The sequence below is a fragment of the Aquarana catesbeiana genome, linkage group LG09, assembly GCF_042186555.1.
Source record: "Aquarana catesbeiana isolate 2022-GZ linkage group LG09, ASM4218655v1, whole genome shotgun sequence".
Classification (NCBI taxonomy): Eukaryota; Metazoa; Chordata; class Amphibia; order Anura; family Ranidae; genus Aquarana; species Aquarana catesbeiana.
Genome location: NC_133332.1, coordinates 209,752,414 through 209,778,997, shown reverse-complemented (window position 1 = coordinate 209,778,997; position 26,584 = coordinate 209,752,414). Strand labels below are relative to the sequence as shown.

At 43.3% G+C, this 26,584-nt stretch overlaps 1 protein-coding gene across 5 annotated transcripts in view; it reads right to left on the bottom strand.

The window, feature by feature from the left end:
• The window catches only part of SEC16A (SEC16 homolog A, endoplasmic reticulum export factor), a 123,575-nt gene that overhangs the window by 7,739 nt on the left and 89,252 nt on the right, over positions 1-26,584 (bottom strand). For 4 of the 5 annotated variants that reach the window (XM_073599616.1, XM_073599619.1, XM_073599618.1 and 1 more), the window contains 9 exons: positions 20,921-21,006; positions 19,110-19,157; positions 17,026-17,184; positions 16,357-16,446; positions 13,299-13,358; positions 12,313-12,424; positions 11,137-11,274; positions 9,433-9,524; positions 3,645-3,710 (listed from right to left, as the gene is read on the bottom strand). In XM_073599616.1, the coding sequence (XP_073455717.1) occupies positions 3,645-3,710; positions 9,433-9,524; positions 11,137-11,274; positions 12,313-12,424; positions 13,299-13,358; positions 16,357-16,446; positions 17,026-17,184; positions 19,110-19,157; positions 20,921-21,006 (851 nt within the window). The remainder of the gene's footprint in view (positions 1-3,644; positions 3,711-9,432; positions 9,525-11,136; positions 11,275-12,312; positions 12,425-13,298; positions 13,359-16,356; positions 16,447-17,025; positions 17,185-19,109; positions 19,158-20,920; positions 21,007-26,584) is intronic. The other variant, XM_073599617.1, reaches the window with a different exon arrangement.

The following is a 26,584-nucleotide window of genomic DNA, read 5'->3' as shown; positions in this document are numbered from 1 at the left end:
CGCATGTACATTTACGTCAGCAGAATGGCACAGGTGGGCAAATGGGCGTACAGGTATGTCCCTTTGAATTTGCTGCCGTGTGGTCGCGTGCGCGCCGGCAGCGGCGCGTGCGACCCTGCCTTGAGCAGGTTCGCGGGTCCTGCAGACTGGATGTCCGCAGGGATACCCGCGATCGTCTCACGGAGCTGAAGAACGGGGAGATGCTAATGTAAACAAGCATCTCCCTGTTCTGCCTGGTGACAGTGTCACTGATCATAGCTCCCTGTGATCGGGAGCTATGATCAGTGATGTGTCACACACAGCCCCCCCCCCCCCAGTTAGAATCACTCCCTAGGACACACTTAACCCCTCCCTAGCCCCCTAGTGGTAATTCCTTCACTGCCAGTGACATTTTTACAGTAATCAATGCAGTTTTATAGCACTGATCGCTGTAAAAATGACAATGGTCCCAAAAATGTGTCAAAATTGTCCGATGTGTCCGCCATAATGTCGCAGTCACGATAAAAATTGCAGATCGTCGCTATTACTAGTAAAAAAAAAAAAAAAAAAAAATATTAATAAAAATGCCATAAAACTAACCCCTATTTTGTAGACACTATAACTTTTGCGCAAACCAAACGCTTATTGTGATTTCTTTTACCAAAAATATGTAGAAGAATACGTATCGGCCTAAACTGAGGAAAAAAAATGTTTTTTTGTATATTTTTTTTTAGGGATATTATAGCAAAAAGTAAAAAATAATGTGCTTTTTTCAAAACGGTCACTCTATTTTTGTTTATAGCGCAAAAAATAAAAACCGCAGAGGTGATCAAATACCACCAAAAGAAAGCCGTTTTGGGAAAAAAAGGACGTCAATTTTGTTTGGGAGCCACATCGCACAATTGTTGGTTAAAGTGACGCAGTGCCGAATCGCAAAATGTGCTCTGGTCTTTGGCCAGCCAAAAGGTCCGGGGCTTAAGTGGTTAAAGTGCTACTAAACCCAGAACCTGCATTCACCATATCTGGTCACCCACAGTACACAGAACATGGAATGCAATTATTTTAGTAAATATAAACTGCTAAATACCTTTTCTCATCAGCAGTACATAGCAGCCTTGTGACTTCTATCAGGTTCTGGTTAAAGCTTGTAGGAGTTTATATTCCCCCCTGATCCTCTGTCTGAACATGTCTGGACAGTACTGATTGGCCCTGTGCTAATCACATGCACTCTCCTAAGAAAAAAAAGACAGCCAACAGCACTAAAAATCTGCGCTTTGCCTTACAGTTTAGAAATGCTCTGCACCAGAAATCACGGTAAAAAACGCACCAAGATCCGCTCTAAAAAAAAGTTCTGGAGCCTTTTTGGGGCGATTGTTTCTTGTTGGGCAGCCCATCCAGGTGGATGCGTGACAAGTGAAAATGCTCTAAAATGCCGCCCCCCCCCCCCCCCCCAAAAAAACCCCCCACATATGTGAATGTAAGTTCCAGCGACGTAGAGATATGAACGGGGCTTGACAGCTGAGTGTTTCCGTCCACTCCCATCCATGTACTTGTATATAGATGGCTATACACTATGCCAGGGGTCTTCAAAGTACAGCCCTCCAGTTGTTCAGGAACTACAATTCCCATCATGCCTAGTCATGTCTGAATGTCAGAGTTTTCCAATGCCTCATGGGATGTGTAGTTTCGCAACAGCTGGAGAGCCGTAGTTTGAAGATTCCTGCACTATGCAATCTGATTGTACAATCTCTGTACAATTTGCTTTAGATTTACCAAAACTATGGAATAAGAGGACCCACTTATCGATCCATTCACTCTGTATCAAATCAGACAGGCACTACATAGTTGATGGAAGTTCTAAAGGAGATTGTACAATCAGATTGTTTAGTGCATGGTGAGCTTTACAGAACCCATGAGACACTTCTCCTGTTTTCAGTACTACAGCTCTATTCACATGTTATCTGACCGCTCAGCACACTGACAAATTAAAAAATGTATGCAAGATAGAAGTTAACGTAATTTATTTTTTTAAACTAAATAAAAAAAACAAATCGATGCCTGGGTTTGTATTTAGTGAGAACAGTGGTCACTGATTGATTGCATTTCATTTAAAAAATATGCACCTGGAAATGGGTGGTAGGTAGGAGGGTAGATGATGCAGGATGTGTGCTAATGAGATCAGCTGGCCAACTCCTTCCTGTGTGCACATGTCCTATAGTCTGCCCAGGAAGTATAGCAGAAGTAATAGAGAAGTGTTTTCAAACAGCCATAAGGACAGTGAGGTAAGCATGTGTAGAAGTTCTGTTATTTCTGCAAAATAAGTACATTAAATTATATTTCGGTACATAGGGGAGCTGGATTTTAGAATGATAAAAGAAGGTGAACAAAGAAGAACCTAGCCCTTAAAGTGGTTGTAAACCCTTTTAAAAAATTCCTAAAAAAAAAAAAAAAAAAAAAAAAACTGCAAGACAAAGGCATAAAGGCATCATGAGCTAGTATGCACAGCATACTAGCTCATTATGAATTACCTGAGATTGAAGCCCCCGCAGCAGTCCTCGTTCACCGCTCCAGCGGCCGACATCTCTCCGGGGGAGTATCGCGGCTCCGGTAGTGTGATTGGCTGGAGCCACGATGACGTCGGTAACGGCACATGTGCACATGTGCTGATGACGGCACAAGCAAAGACAGGGATATCTTCTAAACCGTGCAGGTTTAGGAGATATACAGTGTAGCTACAGGTAAGTCTAATTATAGGCTTGCCTGTAGTATAAACTGGTTGTAAAGGGTTTACAACCACTTTAAGTCAGCAAGACACAAGTAATGGGGGGGCTGTTTCTGGCATACTGTATAAATGTTTACAGCAGGCAACTACCGCTAGGAAGATCTTGGACATTTAAATAGCTGGCTATGTCTTACAAAAGAGGTGCATAGGAGGAGGAAGAGGAAGAAGAGGAAGAAGAAAAAGAGCTACTGAACTGCCAGCACTGAACACTGCAGCTTACAGCAGCTTCTGGGGAGAAATCTTCAAAATATTTTTTCTTCTGTAAAACAAACATGAAAGATCACATTGCTGACTTGTTTGTAAAGGTGTATGTTCAGGCATGGTCATCTTGATCCTGGCTTCATAACTTGAGTAACTGACCTGCAAAAAGCAGCATTTCAGGTTCACTGGCAGCATGCTTGTTCTGGGATGGCAAAACACCGATGACTGCCTGGGAGTTTGCACCTTTGAATACGACAGTGGCAGCTCCCAAATTTCCATACTCACAAATACACCTTTATTGCAGACCATATAACAGAGAAATCTATGGCTAAAAAATATTATGAGGATTAAAAATAAAATTGCAAGGCCATTTTTAATATATGGGCACATGGGAAAGCATGTGGCTGAAAAGTGGCATTAATAGAGGGAAAACCTCGCTGTATCTTCACCCCCTTTGCAAAGCATACTATCCATGTACATGTAAGGATATTTTGTGAGTCTGATAGCAGAAAATGGCTTTCACACAAGAGCAGGCAATCTAATACAATAAGGGATGCATTGCTTATTCCTCTAGTGATTGCTCGTCATGTATTTGTTAATGAGTCAGAGTGTTAAAGACTCATTAGGTTACATGAAGATGGTTAGATGATTTCAGAACCAGTGTGAAAAATCTAGAGCATACCTCTCCAGAAGGATAGTCCTCTGAGTTTGAAGGTGGCAGATCAGCTCCAGAGGTTGTACTTAAAAACTGAGAAAAAAAAACACGACTGGGTCAAATGAAAATTATTATTCAAACATTGAAGGGTCATGAAAATAAAATGATGATTCAGCTTAGGCATAGGTTTTGATTTTCCTAAAGGCAAATGGGCTGTTTACTTTGCAAGGGAATTTTCAATACATTCACTAATTCATGTGCAGACTATTACATATTACATGCAAAGCATATATGAAAACAGTATTTTTGCTTGTACATGACAGGATGATGTAAGCCAGCAGCGCTTCACTAAGAGAAGGGAAAGTTCCCTTGCAAAGTGAACAGCCTTATTTTGTCTTTAGAAAATCAACCCCACAGCATGAGAGCAAGATTCCAATTAATTTTCTTTAGAAGCATCGGGGCAGACAAAAAAAAAAAAAAAAAAAAAAAAAAGTACTCATTGTTCAGCATAGGGACCAGATTACTTGTCCTGTTGCAAAGAGGACCCCCTATTCCCCATGCAAGTGGTGTTCCCCCAGGGCAGGACAGCCCACCCTACTCACCTGAAGAGACTGATGGGTCATGCCAGGGCCTGGGATCTGACATGAGAAAGACAGGCTCAGAGCCCAGCGCCGTAGCAATAGAGGGCAGCTGAGAAGGACTGAAAACCATTGAGGCAAGGGAGATCAAAGCTGTTTTGGTCATAAATCTCTTCTGAGTCACAGGAGTGCACTTATTTTTGAACTCCTGAGATCTAGAATCAGCTGACAGTGAGCTAAAGCCTGGTGTCGGCTGATGTCACAGAGCTGCTGCAGGCTCTGGAAGGACACCAGGCATATTGTTGGAATCCACCCAGCTTCCCGACTGATAAATGGCTTTGGCTTTCAGCGCTCGGCTAAGAGCCAAAGTCAGCTGTGCTTTCCTCTTATGCATGGCACACCGCAGTGAGCACTGGAGGTGCAGAGCAGAGAGTGGTGACTGACCGTCACCGCTCTCTGCTCATAGCTGACTGAGAACTGAGTGATCAGTGGTTATGTGATCACTCAGTTCTTGGGCTCAGAGTCAGCGGAGGACAGCTGCAGCATCACCTCATTGCTGCAGCATAGAGAGTATGTACTTTTTTCCCCTTTAAGCTGAAAAGCCTTGCCCACTAATGCCAGGTAGCTACCAACAAAAAACATTTGTGAGACCCTATCTGGCTGAATCTTGCAGGCGTTAGGCCCTTTAGAATGGTAGCCAGTGCAAGGGTCCAAAAACCTGACTCTTCAAGGTAGTCCAGAAAGGACAATAGGGTGAACACAAGGCCCAAAAACAGAGGTAGTAGTTGCCTTTGAGGGATGCTGTGGAGCCTGGTACTTGTTTAGGTAAGGGACTGCCAGGGTTGGTATGGGTCAACCTTGTAGGTCAGGAAGTCCATCTAAAGAGAAGGGATGCTGAGGGGTACTCTGTACCACTGGATATTTAACGGAACCCAAGGACAGATGATCCTCCTGCGGAAGAGAGCGAGTGTCCAGACAGGGTACAACTACTAAACCACTTGGACAGGAGGCAAGGAGTCCCATCATGCACTATGGAAACTACATTATTTTGTGCAGAAGCAGCACAAGAGTGATAGTGAGGAGCAAATTGATAAGGTCTCAGGAACAAGGGGTTAGTCTGTGGGCCAAACAAGGTGTCCTCTGCATCCAAATGCTGAAAAGGCAAACTACCCAAGGACTAGTCCGGATGCACAGTCAGCCCCCACTTATACCTTGATAAGGAAGGCTTTTCAGAGGGGTTTGCTGATCTTTAGGTTTAGGTCCTGTAACCTGAATGGGAACCAGGCTCTGAAGGCCTACGAGTACCTTCTGCCAAAGAAGATGACAGAAGGATGGGATCCCTCTAACCGAGGGGTAGGCAACCTCGGCTCTCCAGCTGTGGTGAAACTACAAATCCCATTATGCCTCTGCCTCTAGGAGTCATTCCTGTGATTGTTAGGGTCTTGCAATGTCTCATGGGACTTGTAGTTTCAAAGGAGGGCCGAGGTTGCCTACCCCTGCTCTATCCCCTCCACAGACCTTCTGTGTTGACAATGGAAGCACACGGTGGCCACCGGTAGCATTGCTAACTATGGGGTCAAGATCAGGTCCAAATATGGTTGATGGTTGAGTCAGGTAGTCCTTGGATGCAGCATCAGCGTCCCAGCCACAAAGACAACATGAGAGACATAAGTCTGCATGCTTGTAGCAAGCTATCACAACTGCAGAAGGCTCCAGGCATTTGTTCCATCTGTTTTTTTTTTTGTTTTTTTTTTTTAAAACAAGGATCTCCTCAGCGGCGGAGGGATGATGTTGAGAGTTTACCCATTCTGAGATGGTCTGAGAGATCAAGGACACCGTCATTATAGAACTTGTGGCCAGACCGGTAAATTCAAACTGGGATTTAGGAGAGACTCAATGGAATCCTGAAAGGTAAGCACCCATTTAACCAGTCTAGTGGTATTCCAGTTAAGGTGGACCACCGGTGTATTGACAGTGGGAAAAGACCACAGTTTTATTCCCCAACACCATGAGGAAAATTTCAGCCAGACTCTTGGGTGGGGTCCAGTTCTGATACCCTGAGTGTCAATGTGAGGACACTAGAAAAGCCACTTTCTGCGACAATTTCTAAAGAGTCGTCAGCAGCGCGATCTCTCCATTACTCATGAAGGGCAGTTTCTGAAAAATTGAAAATACTGCATTAAGATTCCAACTGAAACACTAGGCTAATAATGGAGTTGTCCACAGCTGTGGAAGGAGTTTTGGTCACCATCAGCTAGTGCCCAACCACAGGTGGCGACATACTCAAGTTAGTCATGATCTAAAAAGCAGAGCTGTATGTCCTCCAATGAACAAAAGAGAAACAGTCTTTTCAGAAAAAGAGAGAGTGTTGGGACGCTTAATTCGAGTCAAAAGATAGTGAAGGGGAAAGAAATGCCCGGCTTGATCCAAGGCCTCTGGAGGGTCAGAGACAGACTCTGCAGTGAATAGCACTGGAGCGCACCTAGAGCCTCTGTGGGCAGTATGTCCCGATAACTGAGCATGTACAGGCAAATAGTGGACATGAAGGTTCCTGGTGACATGGGGAGGACTCACCTGACTGACCTAAAGAAGACCTTATATTAGGGGTGTCAGGTTCTAAATTAAAATATAAATAGAGAGACAGAGCGCACCATCTCCCAGTGCAACACCATTTAATGATTATAGATAAAAATGTAAAAGTATCGCTGTACACTCACATTGTGTTTGATAAACAAGCACATCTATGACGAGCTGTAGTGGCTCTCCGGCATGAGGGGCTCCAAGTTGGATCCAAGGCGGGCTGGCAGTCTAAAGTCCCCGATGTATGAGCGTGCAGCTGTCTACAAGCTGCATATGAGCCGCCCGCTCACAGCGGAGATCCTCTGATGCCAGGGAGACTCGGGCTGAATGCACGTACACGCAGCTGGTGAACGATGCTGAAGGTTGCTATGACGTGTTTCAGAGGGCGGGCCTCCTTCAGGTCTACCATGTGTGCTCAAGGGGGCCCTTAAATAGTATCATTCGTGGGGTTAATAACCCATTCAGACAAAATGCTTCCACAAGGAGCACATAGCTGTTAATTAGCAAGGCAACTTGGTGTACAATCGTAATGCACATTCCGTATCACAAACCCTTTCTATGATGTGTGCAAAAAACGATTGTCATGCCGTGATATGGGATATACATTATGATTGTATACCAAGTTGCCTTTCAAATTAACATGAATGATACTATTTAAGCGCCCCCTTGAGAACACAATGTGTACCTGAAGGAGACAACGCCCTTTAGCATCATTCACCAGCTGTATTACGTGTACGTGCATTCAGCACGAGTCTCCCTGCCATTAGAGGTCTCTACTGTGAGCGGGCAGCTCGTGCAGCTTGTCGGTGGGTGCACACTCATACATGGAAGACTTTTGACTGCCAGCCCACCCAGGAGCGCGGTCAGCACGCAACTTGGAGCCCCTCATGCCGGAGAGCCACTAAAGCTTGTCACAGATGCGCTTGTTTATCGAACACAATGTGAGTGTACAGCGATACTTTATCACTTTTTTTTTTATCTCTAATCATTAAACTGTGTTGCACTGTCTCTCTATTTATATTTTTGCAGTTGTCAGTCTTCCCGCTGGTCGATGGAGCAGCACGACACAGTGCACACTACACTGAGTTGACCCCTTCCTTGGTTAATTTTTAGGGACTTGGAAAGTTCGTCTTGATCCTACAGGATCAGACTTCTCTTTAGTGGAACTTTTATTGTGTTCTCATTTGCTCTTAAAGACTCTTTGAACTCTAGTGCTAGGATGGAACTTTTTGTTTAGGTTCTAAATTAAAGGAGGTAGTTCCTTTAGCAGATACCAGGTAACCACTCAAAGAACCACTAAGAAAGTATGGACTGACCCATGGAAGCTAGACTGTCTTTTCTGTTCCTTAGCTGCTTCCGTGCAGCTGTACCAGATTGGGACGAGGACTCAGCTACTCCTAGACCCAGGCAGCTGGTGCTGATGAGGGAATAAGCTCCGGGTCACACCGATGCAATTTGTCATGCGATTGGACAGCTCCAAATTGCAGGACAAGTCTCAACCCATTGCTGGCTACGGAACCATTTAAATTGCCACGTCTAATGTCTGCACTACTTTTTTCCAATTTCATAGCAACTTGCATAGACTTCTGTTAAATGAAGTCGCAGGTGCAAATCGCACTGATGTGCAGCTTTGAAATCTCTCTGAAGTGGCAAGATTTCAAAGCCACACTGGTGTGAACCAGGGTTAAGGTAACTGGAAGTGACCAAGTCACTGTAGGCAGGCAGTGAAAAAAGACAAGAGATCCACACGGTGCTTCATGAGAAGGAGCAGCAGCAGGATGGTGCCCTCTGTAGGCTGAATGAGAGAAAGGGCGAAGCATGTGTCGCTCCACCCAGTGGATGTCAGTTCCTAACACTTACCGCAGTAAAACTGGGGGTGGTGGGAAACGGTGCTCAGAGGCACCTCCCATTTAGTCCAAATTACCTTACTCGAGTCTCCTGAGACAGTGTCACGGTTTGGCCTTGGACCTGGAAAGCCCTTCATGGCTAGCACAGTATATGCAGGACTATAGAGCACCACAGTGAAGAGCCGCGTCTGAAGGTCACCACCTGGGCTAGCTGTGCACATCTAGTCTAGAGGAGCCTGGGAACAGTCTCCAAAGATAGTGCTGAGGAAATGCTGATCCACTCATCTGCTATATAGAGACCAGCTCCAACAACGATGTAGCAAGGAATCTTGACTGAAGATGCAAAGCAAAAAAAAAAATCCACTAAGAGAAAACAGGTTAGCAAAAAGAGATCTGGATTTTTGTCAGCAGATTTGAGAAAAGGGTGTTCAACCTTCTAGGACATCAGCATAAAACTGTGACCTGCTGCAGTTTTCTGTTTGCCAGTGTCCCAGCCTTGTGTAGGTGGGAGTATAACCCAACTGTTTTGAATGCCTGTGTCCCTCAGTGGAAAATATTTTTTTATTTTATTCATAGAATGTGGGAGGATTAGAACATAATTTAGATTTATGTTGCCATGTCAACTTTAGAGAGAGATCCACTCAATTTCTGTGACAATGACATCAGTCACCACAACAGGAAGATTTCTCCTCACTTTCTAACAGGAACATAGACAACCCTGAGAGCTCCCAACCCTTCTCTGATAAACTTAAAACTAAAGAATAACATTTTAGCTGGAATTGCACATCAAGAATGCCAGTTCAAACTCACCTGTGTCTGGGTGGGATTACCAAGACCTGGCTGGTCAGGAGGTTGTACCGTTTCTGCATCTGAGCCAAGGCTGGGCTGACCTTCTTCTGGAACTGTTAGAAACAAAGAAACAATGTTAAAAATTTGCAGCACTGGGATTGAGATAAGTGATGTCTTATATTTCAACTCCATTAGTAGCTTCAGTTTAAAGACAAATCCAGTTCAAGTGCAGCTGATTGTCTGCCATTTAATTTGTTTGTCCTTTTAGAGGGCTTTCACACCGAGCCGCGGGAGGCGTCGGCGGTAGAGCGGCGCTACTTTAAGCGTCGTTTGAGCAGCGCTATTCGGCTGCTAGCGGGGCAGTTTTAACAACCCCCCCCCCGCTAGTGGCTGAAAAGGAGTTAAATTCGCCCGGAAACCGGCGCCGGAAAGGCGTTTTGCCAGCGGTATCGTAGCACTGCCCCAGTGATTTCAATGGGGAGCGGCGGAGGAGGAACAGTGAGTTCAGCGCTCCAAAGAAGCTGCTGGCAGGGCTTTTTGTGACGCCCTGCCAGCACTCCATTCCAGTGGGAAAGCCCGAGGGCTTTCACACTGGAGTAAATGGAGCCACTTTTTTCAGGCGCTATTTTTAGCCCTGTAGCGCTTGAAAAACGCTGGCAGTGTGAAAGGGGTCTAAGACATGGATGGGATAGTGAGTTTGTTTATTGCTTTTAGTTCTGGGTACAGATGAGCTGCCGGCAGCTCTCCTTGATCGGGACTGATGTCCCTCTGACAGCCACCAGTAATTGGCTTTTTTTTTTCCCTCACACCATCAGCTTGAGGAGAAAAAATAGCCAAATACCGGCTCTGTTTACATCACATGATCAGCTGTCATTGGCTGACAGCTGATCATGTGGTAAGAGGTCGGGATCGACCCCTTACTCCGATCTGTGATCAGCCGAGCTTCATAGACTCGCTGATCACAGGGGGCGTACAGGCCGCTCAAGCAAGGGAGGACATCTATTGATGCCCTCCCAGCAATGTAGGTCTGCGCTGTAGCCGTAATTCGGTTATAGCACGGATCTGAAGAAGTTAAAATATGATTGTGCTTTACGGTTTCTCTTTTCTTCAGTGTGGATCTATACTATTTCATATTGCAATTTTAACATCTGTTCTAAAAATATATTTACCATGCTGTCTTTTATAAAGACTGCAACCAGAAAAAATGTGTACAAATGTGAAAAATCACAAAAGAATGTCAAGTTATTCCATAATATATAAAAAATGGATCCTCACTGAAACATACCAATTTTCTCTTTTTAAAGCTCCAAGCACAAAACCTCTAATTTAAATATATTCCTTAATATCCAAAAATGATATAAATCCATGCAAATCTTTGTGTTCACCAAATGCAAACCCAGATATTAACTTGCAAAAGGAGTAGTGCCAACAGTGAGTAGAGCTATGGGAGGGGCCCAGTAGACTCCACCCACTGCATGCTGTTTGCAGGAAAACTACAGGAGGGGGAAGAGACCAGACCAGTCACCTTGCACAAGGAATGAGCAGCAGCGACTGTTTTTTTAGAGGAAGCTCCTGTACAGAGGCAAAGTTTCACACTGGATTACTGCACAGAACTGAAAAGAATATACAAAGCACACCAAGATACGAGCAAGTTTCAAGCCCAGGGTTCAGCTTTAAAAAGAGAAAGGGCCTACAATTCAGGACCATAAGGCAACCACTGTTCACCTGAGTTAGGAACAAAGAGGTTTGATGGGATGGGCATTGGTGCAAGCGGAGCAAAAAGATCAGCTGGCGGTGGCACAGTACTTGCTGGTTTGCTGCCACCTGGGTTTAACACATCCACATAGCGGCCTCTGGCACCTCCTGGAAAAGAAAAAACGCATTCAGAAATCCGTTGTAACAAAGAAATCACCATTACCGATTTGTCATGTCACATAAAACCAGCTTTGTTTATAAAATTCACATGTGCACGATATACTAAGTGGGGTCTTTCACTGGTTATACACTAAAAGAGTTCTAATTTATCAATGTGCTAGGGCGAGGCCTATGCATTAAATATCCCCAGAGCCCCACTGTGATGCTTTTAGAAAATTATCCTTAATGCGCTATTAAAGCCAAAATACAAACATTTTATTGCAGCTTACCGATTCTTAGCTGCAATGTCTGCATTTGTTTTATTTTTTAGGCTTTCCTTATATTTTCACATGGTGATCCTGCCAGTTAGTCTGTTTTTCAACAGAACAAGCTGTCCTGAAGATGTAACAGTTAGAAGGTTGAGACAAACCATTTAACACTGACAGCGGTGCTTAGAACAATCAGCTTTTATTTATGTAAAACTTATTCCAAAAAGGAACAAAACTGTTGCTGCAACTGCTTAAAAGGTGTTAGCTGGAGTTTGGCTTTGAAGTGTTAGTGTATTTTAATCTTCTAGTGCAGAGATCTCCAAACTACGGCCCTCCAGCTGTGGCGAAAATTACACGTTCCATGAGGCATTGTAAAACTGACATTCACAGACATGACTAAGCATGATGGGAATTCTAGTTCCTGAGCAATTGGAGAGCCATAGTTTGGAGACCCCTGTTCTAGTGCATCTAACACTCCCCTCCCCACAGAATGACAATGCTACTGTCCAAAGGTGTGTCTGTTGCTCCTCCATCAATAGTGTAGTCTAATATAGGAGGTTTGTCACTGGCCAGATCAGTGAAAACGGAGGGAAAAAGCCTATAAAAAGCCTTACAAAAATAAATGCAACCACATCTATATTTTTTGTTTAATACAGCTTTAATGTAAACAAAAATTGCAATCTTTTGTACTTTCACAAACATAAATTGCAAACATTTAGTTAATTCTGAGGACACAGCACCATTTAAAGAGCCTGTTCAGACAAGAGGATACCGTTACCTGCTCTGATGGAGAACATATTGACTGAAGGGTTTGGGGGAGCTCCGGGTCCGCCTGGTCCAGACTGAGGTCTTTTCGGCATAACTGATGGAGGTGGAGGCAGGGGCTTGCTCTAAAAACAGAACATATTGCATAATATATTTATGCCTACGAAACAGGTGTAATGCCATGTTTAACTCATGCATCTATTTTACTGCAATAGGCAAAAACTATTCAACTAATTAAAAATGCTGCACTGAGTTTTGTGATATCCATCAGCATAACACTAGCGCTATGAAAAAAAATCCATTATTTTTGTTTTTAAGAGTTGCATTTAAGTAGATGCAGGATGGTGTGCTTGGGACATGTGGCATGTTCCATCCATATTTAGAGTGTAACATGTAATATGTTCCACAGCTTCTGCCTCCACTACACCGACCCCCCCCCCCCCCACCAGATTAACCTCCCTGTGACAGCAGGTGGGGGTTCTCCTTCCCACTCCTGCTGTCAGAATTTAAAAACACAGCCCTTACAGGCTGCAGAGTAAAGAAATTAATTGCACTTTATTACCTGCAAAAAGACAGGCATTTATTATTTTTAGTTAACCTTTAAAACCCTTATGTCAGACTTTTTTTCTGCATAGAATGGAAGAGAGCTAAAATGTATTTATTTTACTGTCTGTGACCCCATTAGGAAGAATTACCCTGAGGCACAGGAAATAGAGGAAGTTGTTGTCACAGAGACAGGATAGCAGACACCAATAAATATGGTGTTCTAACACTTACACAAATTTTGAAGAAGTAGATACAGTAACATAGCATTAGATATACAAAATACCCAAATAACCTATAGCCAGACAAGAAAAAAAAAAAAAAAAAAAAAAGCTATAATAGCACAGAATAATCTTTGCTCTGGTTTTAATACCCTGTTGCTATTCCACACTCCATTACTCAGACCTGGAACCTCCAACACAACATGAAAAACACAGAAAACTGCTGTCCACTCACCTCCTCTCCCTCGGGCTCATCTAGGTTCACCCAGCGCTGTTTGTTCTCGTCCCAAACGATCTGCAAATTAGATTTTAAAAAATTAGCTTACTATGCAACTTGGAAAACTATTGCTAAGGTAAATTATTTAAAGCTGAAGTGTAGGTACTGTTTTTTTGAATGCATAGTTACATTGGTCTGGCTGTGATCAATGTATGCATGTGTCTTACCTGAAAACAGGAAGCCACTGTAGGCACTGCTAGCTTCTGGGTCCCGTTCTGAGCGAGTGACTGCCTGTGTTCATTACAGATTAGGGCAGCCGCTTGCTTAGCACAAACAGCATTCAGAGAATACCTTGCGTTTTTTTTTTTTTTAAAGAAATGGCGCCTGTGCCAAAGAAGTGATCCTATGTTCACTATGCCGCAGGGCAGATGCTTGGAGGTGATCACTGTAGTATGCACCTCATTCAGCTTTCAGGGGGTATGGTAGATGTACATGCATATTCACATTAGTTCAAGCTGGACCAATGCAACCATGCAAACGGAAAAAAAACAACAAAAAAAACAACAACAAAAACACAACTTTACCTTTAACCTGTAATCTGCTTATCAATATTTAACATACTTCATCTCATACAACAGAGATGCAAGAGCTGGAGTTGGAACACACCAGTAGCAGTAGGATGCGTGAGATTGCACGGAGGACAGTTAGAAAGCCAAGAACAATAGTAATGACATAACACTGAAGTGCAAAAAATATAAGGTGGCAAAGCTACTATGAGCCCAAACTTTAGCTGCTGAATTTAACATCTATTTAGTAATACGAAGAATGCAGCCTGCCTTGATAAACTTCCTAATGGCTGCAATAGTTGGATGAGGCTGGGAAAATTCATAAAATCGCAAAACTATGGAATTCAAAATTCCCCATAGGCGATGCTTTAAAAGCATTCACAAGTTTTCAGTTCAAGGATAACCTTTAATTATGGCCCTAGAATTATTGCACTGACTGATATTCCCAGCGATACCTCACGTGTGGCGCAATTTATATTTACATACATACAGGCCCTAGGTTAGCACTGGGGTGTGTACAGGGGTGCTTTTACACATTTCCCACCCCCCACCCCCCCATTTCAATTTAATTTTATTAGAATTTATTTTCAATGCAATTATTTTCTTGATTTAATTCTATTGCTACCACAAGGGGGCCAACAAGCCCACTATATGTTTGCATTAGCAAGTGACAGGGTCTCTTTATAGAGACATCAGGAGTCTATTAGACGTCCAATGTCTCCTCCCCACCCTTCGCAGCAGCTAATCAGCATTGATCATCCGGCCACAGTAGCCAGGGAATGACAGCTCTGAACCCAGGCAATACATGGAAGAGGGCCATGAGAGCTCAGGAACCACCACAAGTGATGGCAGTGAGGGAACGCTGCACCTTCAGAGCCCCATAAAAGTGATTTGGTGGCTCTAGAGCTGCCTCATCACTTTTATCAGACATCCAATCGCCAGCTCTAAAAATACCAAGCTCTTGGCTGTAGCAGCATCCCTGAGCTTACTTTTCTCCCTTGAATACCAGAACTTTTAAAAACGTACATTAGTAGAAAAGAGGTTAATACCTGTAATGACTGTATTCTGTATATGAATGCCTTTTTTTTAAATCACATGCCTCTATTCATATTTTTCTAAACATTTAGGGCCTTCTAGGCACCCAGGCTGTGTTCAGGACCATGCACCCACATGGATATCACATTGGAAGCAGATTCCAGGCAGTTGCTGCATCCCAATAGACAGCAACAGGACTGCCGGCACGGAAATGCATGTAACAGCTTTGCGTCCCTATGCCGCTGTAAGGCTACCATAGAGGACATCCTATTTCCCACCTGAATTTTAAAGAATAATGTCAGGATTACATGAAAGAAAAAAAGATTTTAATAATTGATAGTTTTACCTTCTATCAGGGCTCCTGAAGGGTAAGTTATCAACCCTGGGTTGATGAGGTCAGTTTGAGATGGGAGCCTTACAACTTAACAATGAGGTGACAATTCTGTCTAGGAGTAATGCCCCGTACACACGAGTGGATTTTCCGTCGGAAAAAACTTGGATTGTTTTTCTGACGGAATTCCGCTCAAGCTTGCCTTGCATACACACGGTCACACAAAGTTTTCTGAACTTTCGACCGTCAAGAACGCGATGACGTACAACACTTACGACGAGTCGAGAAAATGAAGTTCAATGCTCCTGAGCATGCGTCGAATTGTTTCCGAGCATGCATAAGAATTTTGTGCCTAGGAATTTGTACAGACGCTCACATTTTTGAATAGGAACTTTTCCCAATTGAAAAATAGAGAACATGCTCTCAATCTTTTGCTAGCTGGAATTCCGCCAGCAAAAGACCGATGGAGCATACACACGGTCACATTTTCCGACAAAAAGCTCTCAGAATTTTGGGCATTAGGCTACACTATTATAACAAACTTAAGTCTGCATATTCAGATTCTTACAAATGCTTATCCTTGACCATCCTTCTCAAAACAGATAAAAGAAAATGTAGAATTTGGTGTACTCCGGTTATGAAATAAAAGGGCAACTTGCATAAAAACAGCAAAATAATTCACAGCACCATAAAGGCACTAACATGCAAAAAAAAAAACAAAATGCCAGAAGTTCATAGCTTCATCTAGTTCTAACCAAACAGCAAACTTCACAGATGCTCATGAACTGAGTGGCCACTGGACTGTGTGGTTCCATGTTTTGAGAAAGGGAAAATTACTATACTAACATCTCTGGACACCCCAGCAAGAAAAAGACAACCTGAAATGGATGTGGTATTTATTTTTACGATCACAGCAGGTGTCTCGCAAATCAGATGTCTTCAGTGACCACCATAAATTTACTGCACAATGGATTGCACTTGATTAGGTGTCTTCTAGTTATTATAGGATTACTGTATAGTTTGGAATTTAGTGGCACTAAGACAAGAAATGAAGGGATGGAATTACAGACAAAGCACAGAAGGTCAAAGCTGCTATAAAGTGCATATAGCTGCACACAGACCACTAACAGGCAAGATTTCTTACAGACTTATTCCTGTCATCAGGTAAGTGGGCTTCGTTCTTTCCTTTTCCCATCAGCCAGCCAATTTTCAAAGGAAACCAACTTCTACTGCCCTACAAAATGGTTTAGAGAGAAACAAGTGTGAGAACTACAGGCTTGGAATGTGGCAACTAAACCTGAATATAATTAAAATGCTGAATGTAAGTTTCCACCCAGTTTCCCCTGTGCTGCCATTGACCCTCAAGTGACGTTCATTTTATGTTGATGGAATTTGAGAATGACCCCAATGTATTCAATGGGGCTTTGTTTCTGAGACAGTCCTACCTCATAAAAAAAAAAAAAAAAAAGACCATGGGTTTCTAACAAACCGGTACAGTTTAGGTGAATAATAAAATAATGCAACAAAAGCTGCTGTAGAAGAAGCTACGTACTACAGTGTGAAAAATTGACTTTAGATATGCCTTTGCCATTTTACCATATTTGAAAATAGGTTCATTTCCTTCTCTTCCAAATATAAAGTTTAGGGGTTTTAAACCTTTACTTTCAATGGTAAAAAAGCCCTCAAGTACCTTCCCTCCTCGGCATTGTGCTCGTCCCCTAATATCCTAAGTTATCTATGGGAATTTCTTTAACAATAGTTCCACTTAAATACCTACTAAGGCGTGCGTCATAGACTACTGGACAGCACTTACCCCTTGTGATGGGTAACTGGCCTTGGGTTCTTTCTTGGCCTCGGACCTTTCCGTTTCAGGAATGGCTGGAGGAGGGGGTGAAGGCTGAATGCCTATAGAACTCCTTCTGGTTGATCCAATAGAGTGGGTAGAGGACTCAGAGGTGGTCCGAGTCCGTCTCTAATCATAAAAAAACAAAAAACAAAACATTTCAGGCTTTAGAACATTATTGAATTATTTGAGCATGGCGAACCCGACCTGCAGATACCAGCACATTCATTTCACCAAACCAATGTATTCTTTAGACATAACAGGAATTTCTCCAGTCCTGATAAAGGGTTACAAAAGGTAGCAGAGGTAGGATAGGCACGTCTCTTGTTTAAGGTGGTTAGGCTGTGAAATTCTGGTGCCACTTTATTTATACAGTGACAGCTGAGCCTGTTGCACCAAACTCTCCCTAAGCCCTGAATCCTGCTATAGTAACAGCAAAGATGTCACAGGGCTAAAGTGGGCATTGTACACAAATTTCCAAAATACATCAGAAGCATTAATAGTTCAAAACAAGTAGAGTTAACCTCCCTCGATGCAACAAGCTTACTTACTTAACCACCTAAATCAGAGTACCACCCAAAAGTTGAACTTCTTCCTAATTGCTTCCTCCTCCCATCTGGTGCCACATTGGGCACCTTTCGAGGGGGTAACGGGGACCTGTTTTTGACAGGTTACCTTCCCCACTTACAGGAGACCGGGCCGTCACCGCAATCTCCGAAAGTTCGGCCCCCTCCTCCTTCCTCCGCCGAGCCAAAGTGCACTGCACTTCGCATATGTGCACTGGGGAATCAGTTGTGAAGCCCAAAGGCTTCACTGCCGGGTTCCCTTACCTGGAATGGTGGCGGCTGCACCAGATAGTCGATCCGAAGATCGGCTGGGGTGCCAACATCGCAGGCTCCCTGGACAGGTAAGTGTCCATATAGTAAAAGTCAGCAACTACAGTATTTGTAGCTGCTGACTTAAATTTTTTTCCCCAAGGCAGAACTCCGTTTTAAAGACCACCCCCATGGCAGTTTTACTGCTACAGGGAAGATCTCTTGTGCAGAATCGCATATATATATATATATATATATATATATATATATATATATATATATATATATATATATATATATATATATATATATATACACACACACATATACACATGTGATTCTGCACGTCCACTTGCGGGGGGGGCAAGGGGTGGATATTGGGTTCCTACAAAGCAGGGAACTAAATACATCTCTTGCCTTAGTGAAAGCACCTAACAGTACACAAAAACACTGGCTGGGCACACAGTTAAATCCCTTGATCGCCCTAGATGTTTAACCCCTTTTCAGCCAGTGTCTTTAGTGCAGTGACAGTGCATATTTTTAGCACTGATCACTGTATTAGTTTCACTGGTCCCCAAAAAAAATTCAAAGGTGTCAGTGTCCGATAGTCTGCCGCAATATCGCAGTCCCGCTAAAAGTTGCTGATCATCACCACTACTAGAATAGAAAAAATAAATAAAAATTCCATAAATACACACCATAGTTTGTAGACGCTATAATGTTCGTGTAAACCAATCAAAATACGCTTACTGGAAATTATTTTGCCAAAAACATGTAGCAGAATACATATTGGCCTAAATTTATGAAGACATTTGATTTTTTTTTTTAAATTTTATTGGATGTGGTTTATAGCAGAAAAGAAATCTATACATTTTTCAAAATTGTCTTTTTTTTTGTGATCACATACCACCAAAAGAAAGCTCTATTTGTGGGGGGAAAAAACAACAAAATGTTATTTGGATACAGTGCCGCACGTCCACGCCATTGTCAGTTAAAGTAACGCAGTGCCATATTGTAAAAAATGGTCTGGTTATGAAGGGGGTAAATTCTCTGCAGGTCAAGTGGTTAATATAAGACAGCAGGATGAACACAACTCTCAAATTCTGATTTGACGTTCATGGGACCAGAAAAACTAAAAGGAAAAAAACTGTCCTGGCAAGCAACATTCTCTACCCCCCCCCCCCCCCCAAAAGAAAAAAAAACTAAAGAGTTTTCCTATTTTATGCAAACCAATCTTACCATGTGAGATGACGACTGGGACACAGTTCTAGATCTCTGTCCAGGGGCCTGTTAAACCAGAAGAATTATCTTTATTAAAAGACACAAACCGAGACTGTTATTTTCTGCCTTATATCTATACCCACTGATAACGTCAACCTGTGACAAAACGCGTCTGGAGGAGGATACGTGCTGACGTCACCATGCTGTTGTACTAGGAGGACGGGGTTTCTATTGCAGCCAGCCGGCTCTGTTTTATAGTGCGATTTTTATCTTCATTCAAATGTAAGTGCAATACTGTTTTTTAATAAATCATGTTTAAGCGGTATTATGCTATGGTTGGTTTTTTTCTTATACCCCACTGAGTTACTGAGGCCCATTGGAGATCCACGGCATCAGGGGATTGGAGTATACAGACAATCTGGGTATATCTGTCCGGACATTCCTGTCACTCAAGCAAAGGCCTTGGCTGGGTTATAGCCATCTGCTTGCTTTTGCTTGCCATCTGGTAAGCAAGTTTTTTATTAGGTGGTGGCACTTAATTGTGGATCAAGCTCACCTGGGTGTTCTGTTTTGAATTCGTTTGAACTGCATTTATTATCTTGACATTTACAAGCCATTGCTGGTTTGCACCTTTATACAGCACAGCTTCTCCTTTCCATCTATATGTCAGCCATCACTCCTCATACTACAGAAAAAAACCAATGACGTTTCCACCTAATGTACCATAAATAGGAAGCATCAAGTTTACCTATTCTTTTACATGAATATGTCTGTACACAGACAGGGACAAACAGTCACAGGGCATACTTGCACACCACTAAAGCTGCCCATGCATGGCTCAGTTTTTTTTTGTTCAGCCAGCCAGCTGAGCCGATTTCCCTATCCATACATTTGAGGTGGCTGAGGAAAACCTTCCCATTCTTACATTGCATTTTGACAGTGCGATACCCCAATGGTCAGAATACACTAACCAGTCCTGCAACCCATTGGCTGCATGCACCGATCGAGCGGAAATTTTCCAGCCAGCCGTTCATGAAAAGTCAATTGATAGATCCACTTCTCATGAACAGGAAAGGCCATACATAAATCAAAATTCACGTATGGGCAGCCTACTATTCACATAGGCATGGCGGTCACCCTTTAAACATGACAAATTAGTGCAAATTCTAACAGGGTACAATAATTAATAAAAAGATGATTGACATCTTCCAAGACTGATGACAAAGGGACTGGTCACCTTAGATATCTTACATGTCCAGGTGGCCGTGGAGACTCGCTTTTGGCCCTATAAATGTTAGGAGCTTTGTGCAGGAGGGTATTTAATCCCCCCTTCCTTAAACCCCCCCCCCCCCTTTTGTATTTCTCCCCCCGCTACCTGTCCGTTCCTAATTACTCTTCATATTGCAATAATTCCTTCCATTCACGCTTCACTTCCTATACTTACCATTTTCATACCCAGCCACCTCTTCCTACCTCTGTACGTCACTGACACTGTATCAATATACCAAACTATATTCTCTTATTGTTAATTTCCACTTCTATTCTCTATGCATGGAAGACTGCACCCCTAGGAGAGATCGAGCCCCCCCCCCCCATATGTGCTGCTCCTTAGGCCTCTCTATTATACTGAGTATGCAGTCTCTGTGTAAACTTATTCTATAGTATGCACATATGCACCACGTATGCTGAAACAATACCTTTGTCATCACCTTGTCTGACTTATTTTGTGATCTTTCTGAATTAGAACAAATAAAATTCTTGTGAAACAAATAGGCAGCATAACACATTTAACTGTTCATATGGTAGGAAAAAAAAAAAAAAAAAATCACCATTTTAGCCATTTCTCCATAGAAGTCAAATCCGGGGTCATGAAAGGTGGTTTTCGTGGGAGAGCTCTGTGGTAGTCTTTGCACTGCTAAAGGGTAGAACATATTGAATTATTACACACAATAATATTACAGTACAGGTACATGTATCCAAAAACAGGTTTCATACAGCTTTCCTGCTTTTTCTAATAACCCACAAATTGGCAGATTAAAGTAGAACTAAAAGCATTACCCAAAAGTAACAAAATATTGCAGCTCACCAATTCTTATAAACTGTCTTAAAGTAGAACTATAAGTAAAACTTTTTATATTTTGGATAAAGCAAAGGGAGGATTATAACCTGTCAGATTTCCTCCCCCGTCTGTGTCCCATTGGGGAGATTTCCCTTCACTTCCTGTCACATAGCCAAACAGGAAGTGATGGGAAATACCTGCAAATTAAGGGAAATCCTTGGGGACCCCCAGGTCACCCGAATTAGTGTGCCCATTGGAAGATTTCTACTCTATTACTTTTCAGGGGACAACCCAAAACTTGGGATTTTCCTTTACTTGCCCTTTCAAAGGTAATGGTAAACAGGACAAATAGAGAGGCTGAATCTCCCTAATGGGCGCACAGTCAGCAACCAAAACTGACTGGAGTTCTAATCCCTCTCCACTTTATCCAAAACTAAAAAAGTTTTGCCTTTAGTTATGCTTTACTTTTTTAGGCTTTTTTCCTTCATTTTCACACAGTCATACAGAATTCTGTGAGTCACACACAATCACATTATTTTCAATGGTGTCCGTTCACATCAATGCATCTCTGTGCAGTGTGATTTTGGAAAAGGTTCCCGTGCTACTTCGCATCAAAGTTGCACTACGTAATTGTACTGAAAAATCACATTAAAAGCACATTTTTAACTTACTTTAACCACTTAAGGACCGAGCCTCGTTTGAGATTTGGTGTTTACAAGTTAAAATCATTTTTTTTTCCTAGAAAACAAGAGTTATTACCTTAACTAATTTTCCAGGACAGCTTACTGAGAGAGGGGCACCTCCCACAGCCAGTAGCGCCTCAGTATTAATAAATAACCGAAGGCACGGATAAAACAATAAAAAACTCCCATTAGTGCAACCAGCTTAGGATTACATCATTAGACTTATACAAACAAGGGAAGGAACTGATGCTGTCCTGGAAGATTCCTGGAAAATTAGTTAACAGGTAATAACTTTCATTTTCCCCAGTCATCTTCCAGGCTTACAGAGAGAATAAAATAGAACTACTTGATCAGGGCGGGAACACAGCTTTAAGCACCTTCCTCCAGACAGCCTGTTTCTGGTTAGAGAACAGGCTCGGTCAGTAATGTTTCATGAAGGTTTGGAAGCTGAACCCGTATGCCGTTTTACAGATCTGGGGAGGAGAAGCGCTGACCTTTTCAGCCCAAGAAAAGGCCCCTGCTCTGTTTGAATGAGCTTTGATGTTTTCCAGAGGAAACAGTGATGATGCCCAGTAGGCTTCCATCATTGCATATTTCAATCACCTTGTGAAACTAGAGGTTGATCTCCAATCTATAGATCTCTTTAGATATACCCAAAATGCATATGCCCATAACGATGACCTTTCTCCCCTCTGAATGCTGGTACGGCAGCTATGAGCGTTTGGAAAAGAACTGGGTAAAAAATGAACCTGGCAAATTTATGAATGACAGGAGCTTTGCCCAAAGTTGGAAGTCTGAGTTCATATGGCACATTGTGATGCTGGTGGCAAGTTATATAGATTCCCTACTCCAGTGGATTGAGCCTGTAGTAGTATCAGAACAATTACCTTGACTTGACATAGCAAGACGTGAACCCACATCTACAGGCCATATTCCTGCCCATTAGTGCTGCAACATACGTATCTCATGAAGGAGCTGTCTGCAGCAAAATGGCCCATTACATCACCAGTCATACAAGTTTATACTGCTGTATAAATCCTAAACCCTAGGAAAGATTATAGTGATCACACAACCCCAATTAAAGGGCTCAGTGATGCAATCGACAGAACTTTACATATTCGACTACGATGTTAAAAGTGGATGTAAACCCTCCGTTCTTCTGTTATCCTGATAACTTCTTACAAATTCTGTCAACCAAGATAAAAGTAGCCAGAGATTTGTGTTGGGGAGGATGCTATAAATAGATTAGCAGAGAGCTGAACTATTCAACAAACAGCTCTGAAAGTCTCTACCTATGGGAGGAGAGGGGGTGTGTGCCTTTCCTCCAATCAGTTGTCTTGGCTGTATGCCCAGACTACACTTCCAGTGCTGAACAGGAAGAGAAAAACCAACATGATCTGAACCTTCCAAGACCCCTTTTACACTGGGAGGCGTTTTTCAGGCGCTAAAGGACTAAAAATAGGCTTCATAAGCTTTGGAGCAGTTTAGGAGCGGGGTATACACCACTCCTCAACTTCCCTGCCCATTAAAATCAATGGGCACCGCTGCTGAAGCACCTGCAAAGCGATTCGGCAGCGGCGCTTTTTGGGCACATTTAACCCTTTCTTCGGCCACTAGCGGGTAATAAACGCGACCCACTAGTGGCGGAAAAGAGCAGCTAAAATGACGGACAAGCGCTAATGCGGCCAGCTGGCAGTGTGAAAGGGCTCTAAAGAATATATAAAGCTGAAGACAGCAGATATGCAAGTAATGCCCATGCAGGGAGATCTGCCCCATCCCCGTGCACCAGAGGCCATTCACCCCACTGGACACATGCGAGGGTCCACATCCACTCCAAGTCCTTCCTGGTGGAAGAACACCAAACAAACAATATAAGATGAGGTAACCTCCTAAGTTATTCTTCAAATTGACTTGCAAAGTAGCTTTTTCTAATTTTGTCTCCTTCCACTGGTAGATGGCTGGAACCATGATCTCTAATCTTACCAGATTCAGTCATGAAAAAAGCATATGGTACTGCGTGTTGAACGTAAGGGATTTGATCCTCTGCTGAATGAAGGCTCAGCAGCAAAAAACAAAACAAAACGAAAAAAAAAAAAAAAAAACTATGAGCCTTTGCTGTACATATGCAAAAGACAAAATACCTTGATAAGGTCTCAGAAATCAGAGATTTTCTCTCTAAGCCATTTACACACCTGCTGTCTATGAACATTAATGCATTAAGACAACCTATTGGAAATAGTACGAGAGTAGAGGTCAGGTAAAAGCCTCCCAATTCATACAGCCACATATACAAATGAGGGCTACATTTCAAGCAGGTCATTAGAACTATTAGGTTCAGTTTCCACTAGTGTGACACACCATGCGACCCTGGACACAGTCGCATGACAAGTCACGGCCCATTGATTTCAATGGCACTAGTTCCAATCAATGCTACTCAAAGTTGCAGCGACCTAGAAAAGGTCCAAGCACTACCCCGATGCGACCCCCAATGCAACCCTGATCTAGAGGCTGAAAAGTTGGCTCAAAGCTGCACTCCAAAGTCGCAACAGTGGAAACGTAGCCTCAGAGTCCATACATAAGATCACATATGAGGCATGAAGCACAATGGTACCAAAAGAATATAACCCAAATAACACAAGCATAAGCTCCAATGTTGTATATTTAAAGTGTAAGTAAACACTATCGTGTTCAGCCAAGGAAGCTGCCATCTTTGCCTCTGTTTAATCCACAACTGCCATGATACTGCACATGTGATCAGTTATGACACCAGCCATTGGATGGTTTGACAGTTTGGTTGAGAGCACAACCAATGGGAGTGTTACATTTCTGGCACGTGCCGGAAATAAAACGGTTTTACAGATGGTTTACTTCCGCTTTAAATACATAGAGTTATTGCATACTTGGAGAAGTGAGGGGTCAGAGACAGTGTATTCGTCTAATACCCCACACACAGCAATTCATATGCAATTAATGCCAACCATTCGAGTAAACAGAGGTCATAGATATAGCCTAGTCTCTGGCTGCCAATCTATTATATATTTATTCAGTGGAGGAAACCCAGGGAGCTCCGGGTGATAGAAGTCTAGGCACACAAATTGGAGTGCATAGCGGATACTGTTACCCCATAATAGGTACAGCTTCATGCTCCTAGACATAACCAAATATTTTATTTGGAACAGAAGTAAAAGGCAATCTCCTTAAACAATATATGTAACAGAGATGGCTGTACACTTAACATGCTTTATAAAACCCATACTAAGGTGGGAGACAGACAAAGCCTCCCAGCTTATAGCATTTACGAATCTAGTGATAAATGAAAGCTACTGACCCCTTTGGATAATCCCTGAGGCTGGGTTCACACTGGTCTGACAAACGCTCCGACATTGGGAACTCATGTCGCATGACGTGTGAAATTCAATGATTCCCTATGGGAGCCGTCCTAACTGGTCCGACACAAGTCATTCCGACTTTAGAAATGCTCCCTGTTCTACTTTGGTCCGACTTTGATCCTACTTCAGCCCACTGACTATCACTGAAGTCGGATCAAAGTAGGATCGCCGTCTCGCATGATCCGACTTCAGCATGCGACTTGTGCTCAGATGATCTTGAGGGGGAACTCCACGCCAAATTTTAAATAAAAAAACGGCATGGGTTCCCCCTCCAAGAGCATACCAGGCCCTTGGGTCTGGTATGGACCTTAAGGGGATCCCCCTACGCCGAAAAAACGGTGTGGGGGTCCCCCCCAAATCCATACCAGACCCTTATCCGAGCACGCAGCCCGGCCAGTCAGGAATGGGGGTGGGGACGAGCGAGCGCCCCCCCCCCCCCCCCTCCTGAACCATACTAGGCGCATGCCCTCAACATGGGGGGGGGGTGCCCTGGGCCCCCCCACCCCAAAGCACCTTGTCCCCATGTTAATCGGAATCCGGGAGCCCCCTTTAATAAGAGAGCCCCCCACCCTATGTGAAGGAGTATGGGGTACATGGTACCCCTACCCATTCACCTAGGGAAAAAGTGTCAATAAAAAAAAAAAACACACTACACAGGTTTTTAAAGTAATTTATTAGACAGCTCCGGGGGTCTTCTTCCGACTTCGGGGGTCTCTCCGGTTCTTCTCCGCGCTCTCCGGGTCTTCTGCCGCTTTTTTGCTAGTGGTGGCCCGGACTTCTGCCTTCTTGTCTCTTCTCTTCTTCTGATGTTGACACAACGCTCTCTCTCCGGCTGGAATGCTCTCTGAGTGCTCCGATGTGACTTATATAGGCGGTGACCCCGCCCCCTTATACCGTCACAGTCTCTGGGCATGCTGGGACTGTGACGTTTTAGGGGGAGTGGTCACCGGGTGATGTTGACCACGCCCCCTTATGACGACACAGTCCCAGCATGCCCTGGGACAGTGACCTCATAAGGGGGCGGGTTCACCGCCTATATAAGTCCATTGCGGAGCGCTCAGAGAGCATTCCAGCTGGAGAGAGCGTCGTGTCAACATCGGAAGAGAAGAGGGAAGAAGACAAGAAGGCAGAAGTCCGGGCCACCACTAGCAAAAGAGCGGCAAAAGAGCAGAAGATAGCGGAGGAGCCCGGCAGAAGACCCGGAGAGCACGGAGAAGAACCAGAGAGACCCCCGAAGTCGGAAGAAGACCCCCGGAGCTGTCTAATAAATTACTTTAAAAACCTGTGTAGTGTGTTTTTTATTGACACTTTTTCCCTAGGTGAATGGGTAGGGGTACAGTGTACCCCATACTCATTCACATA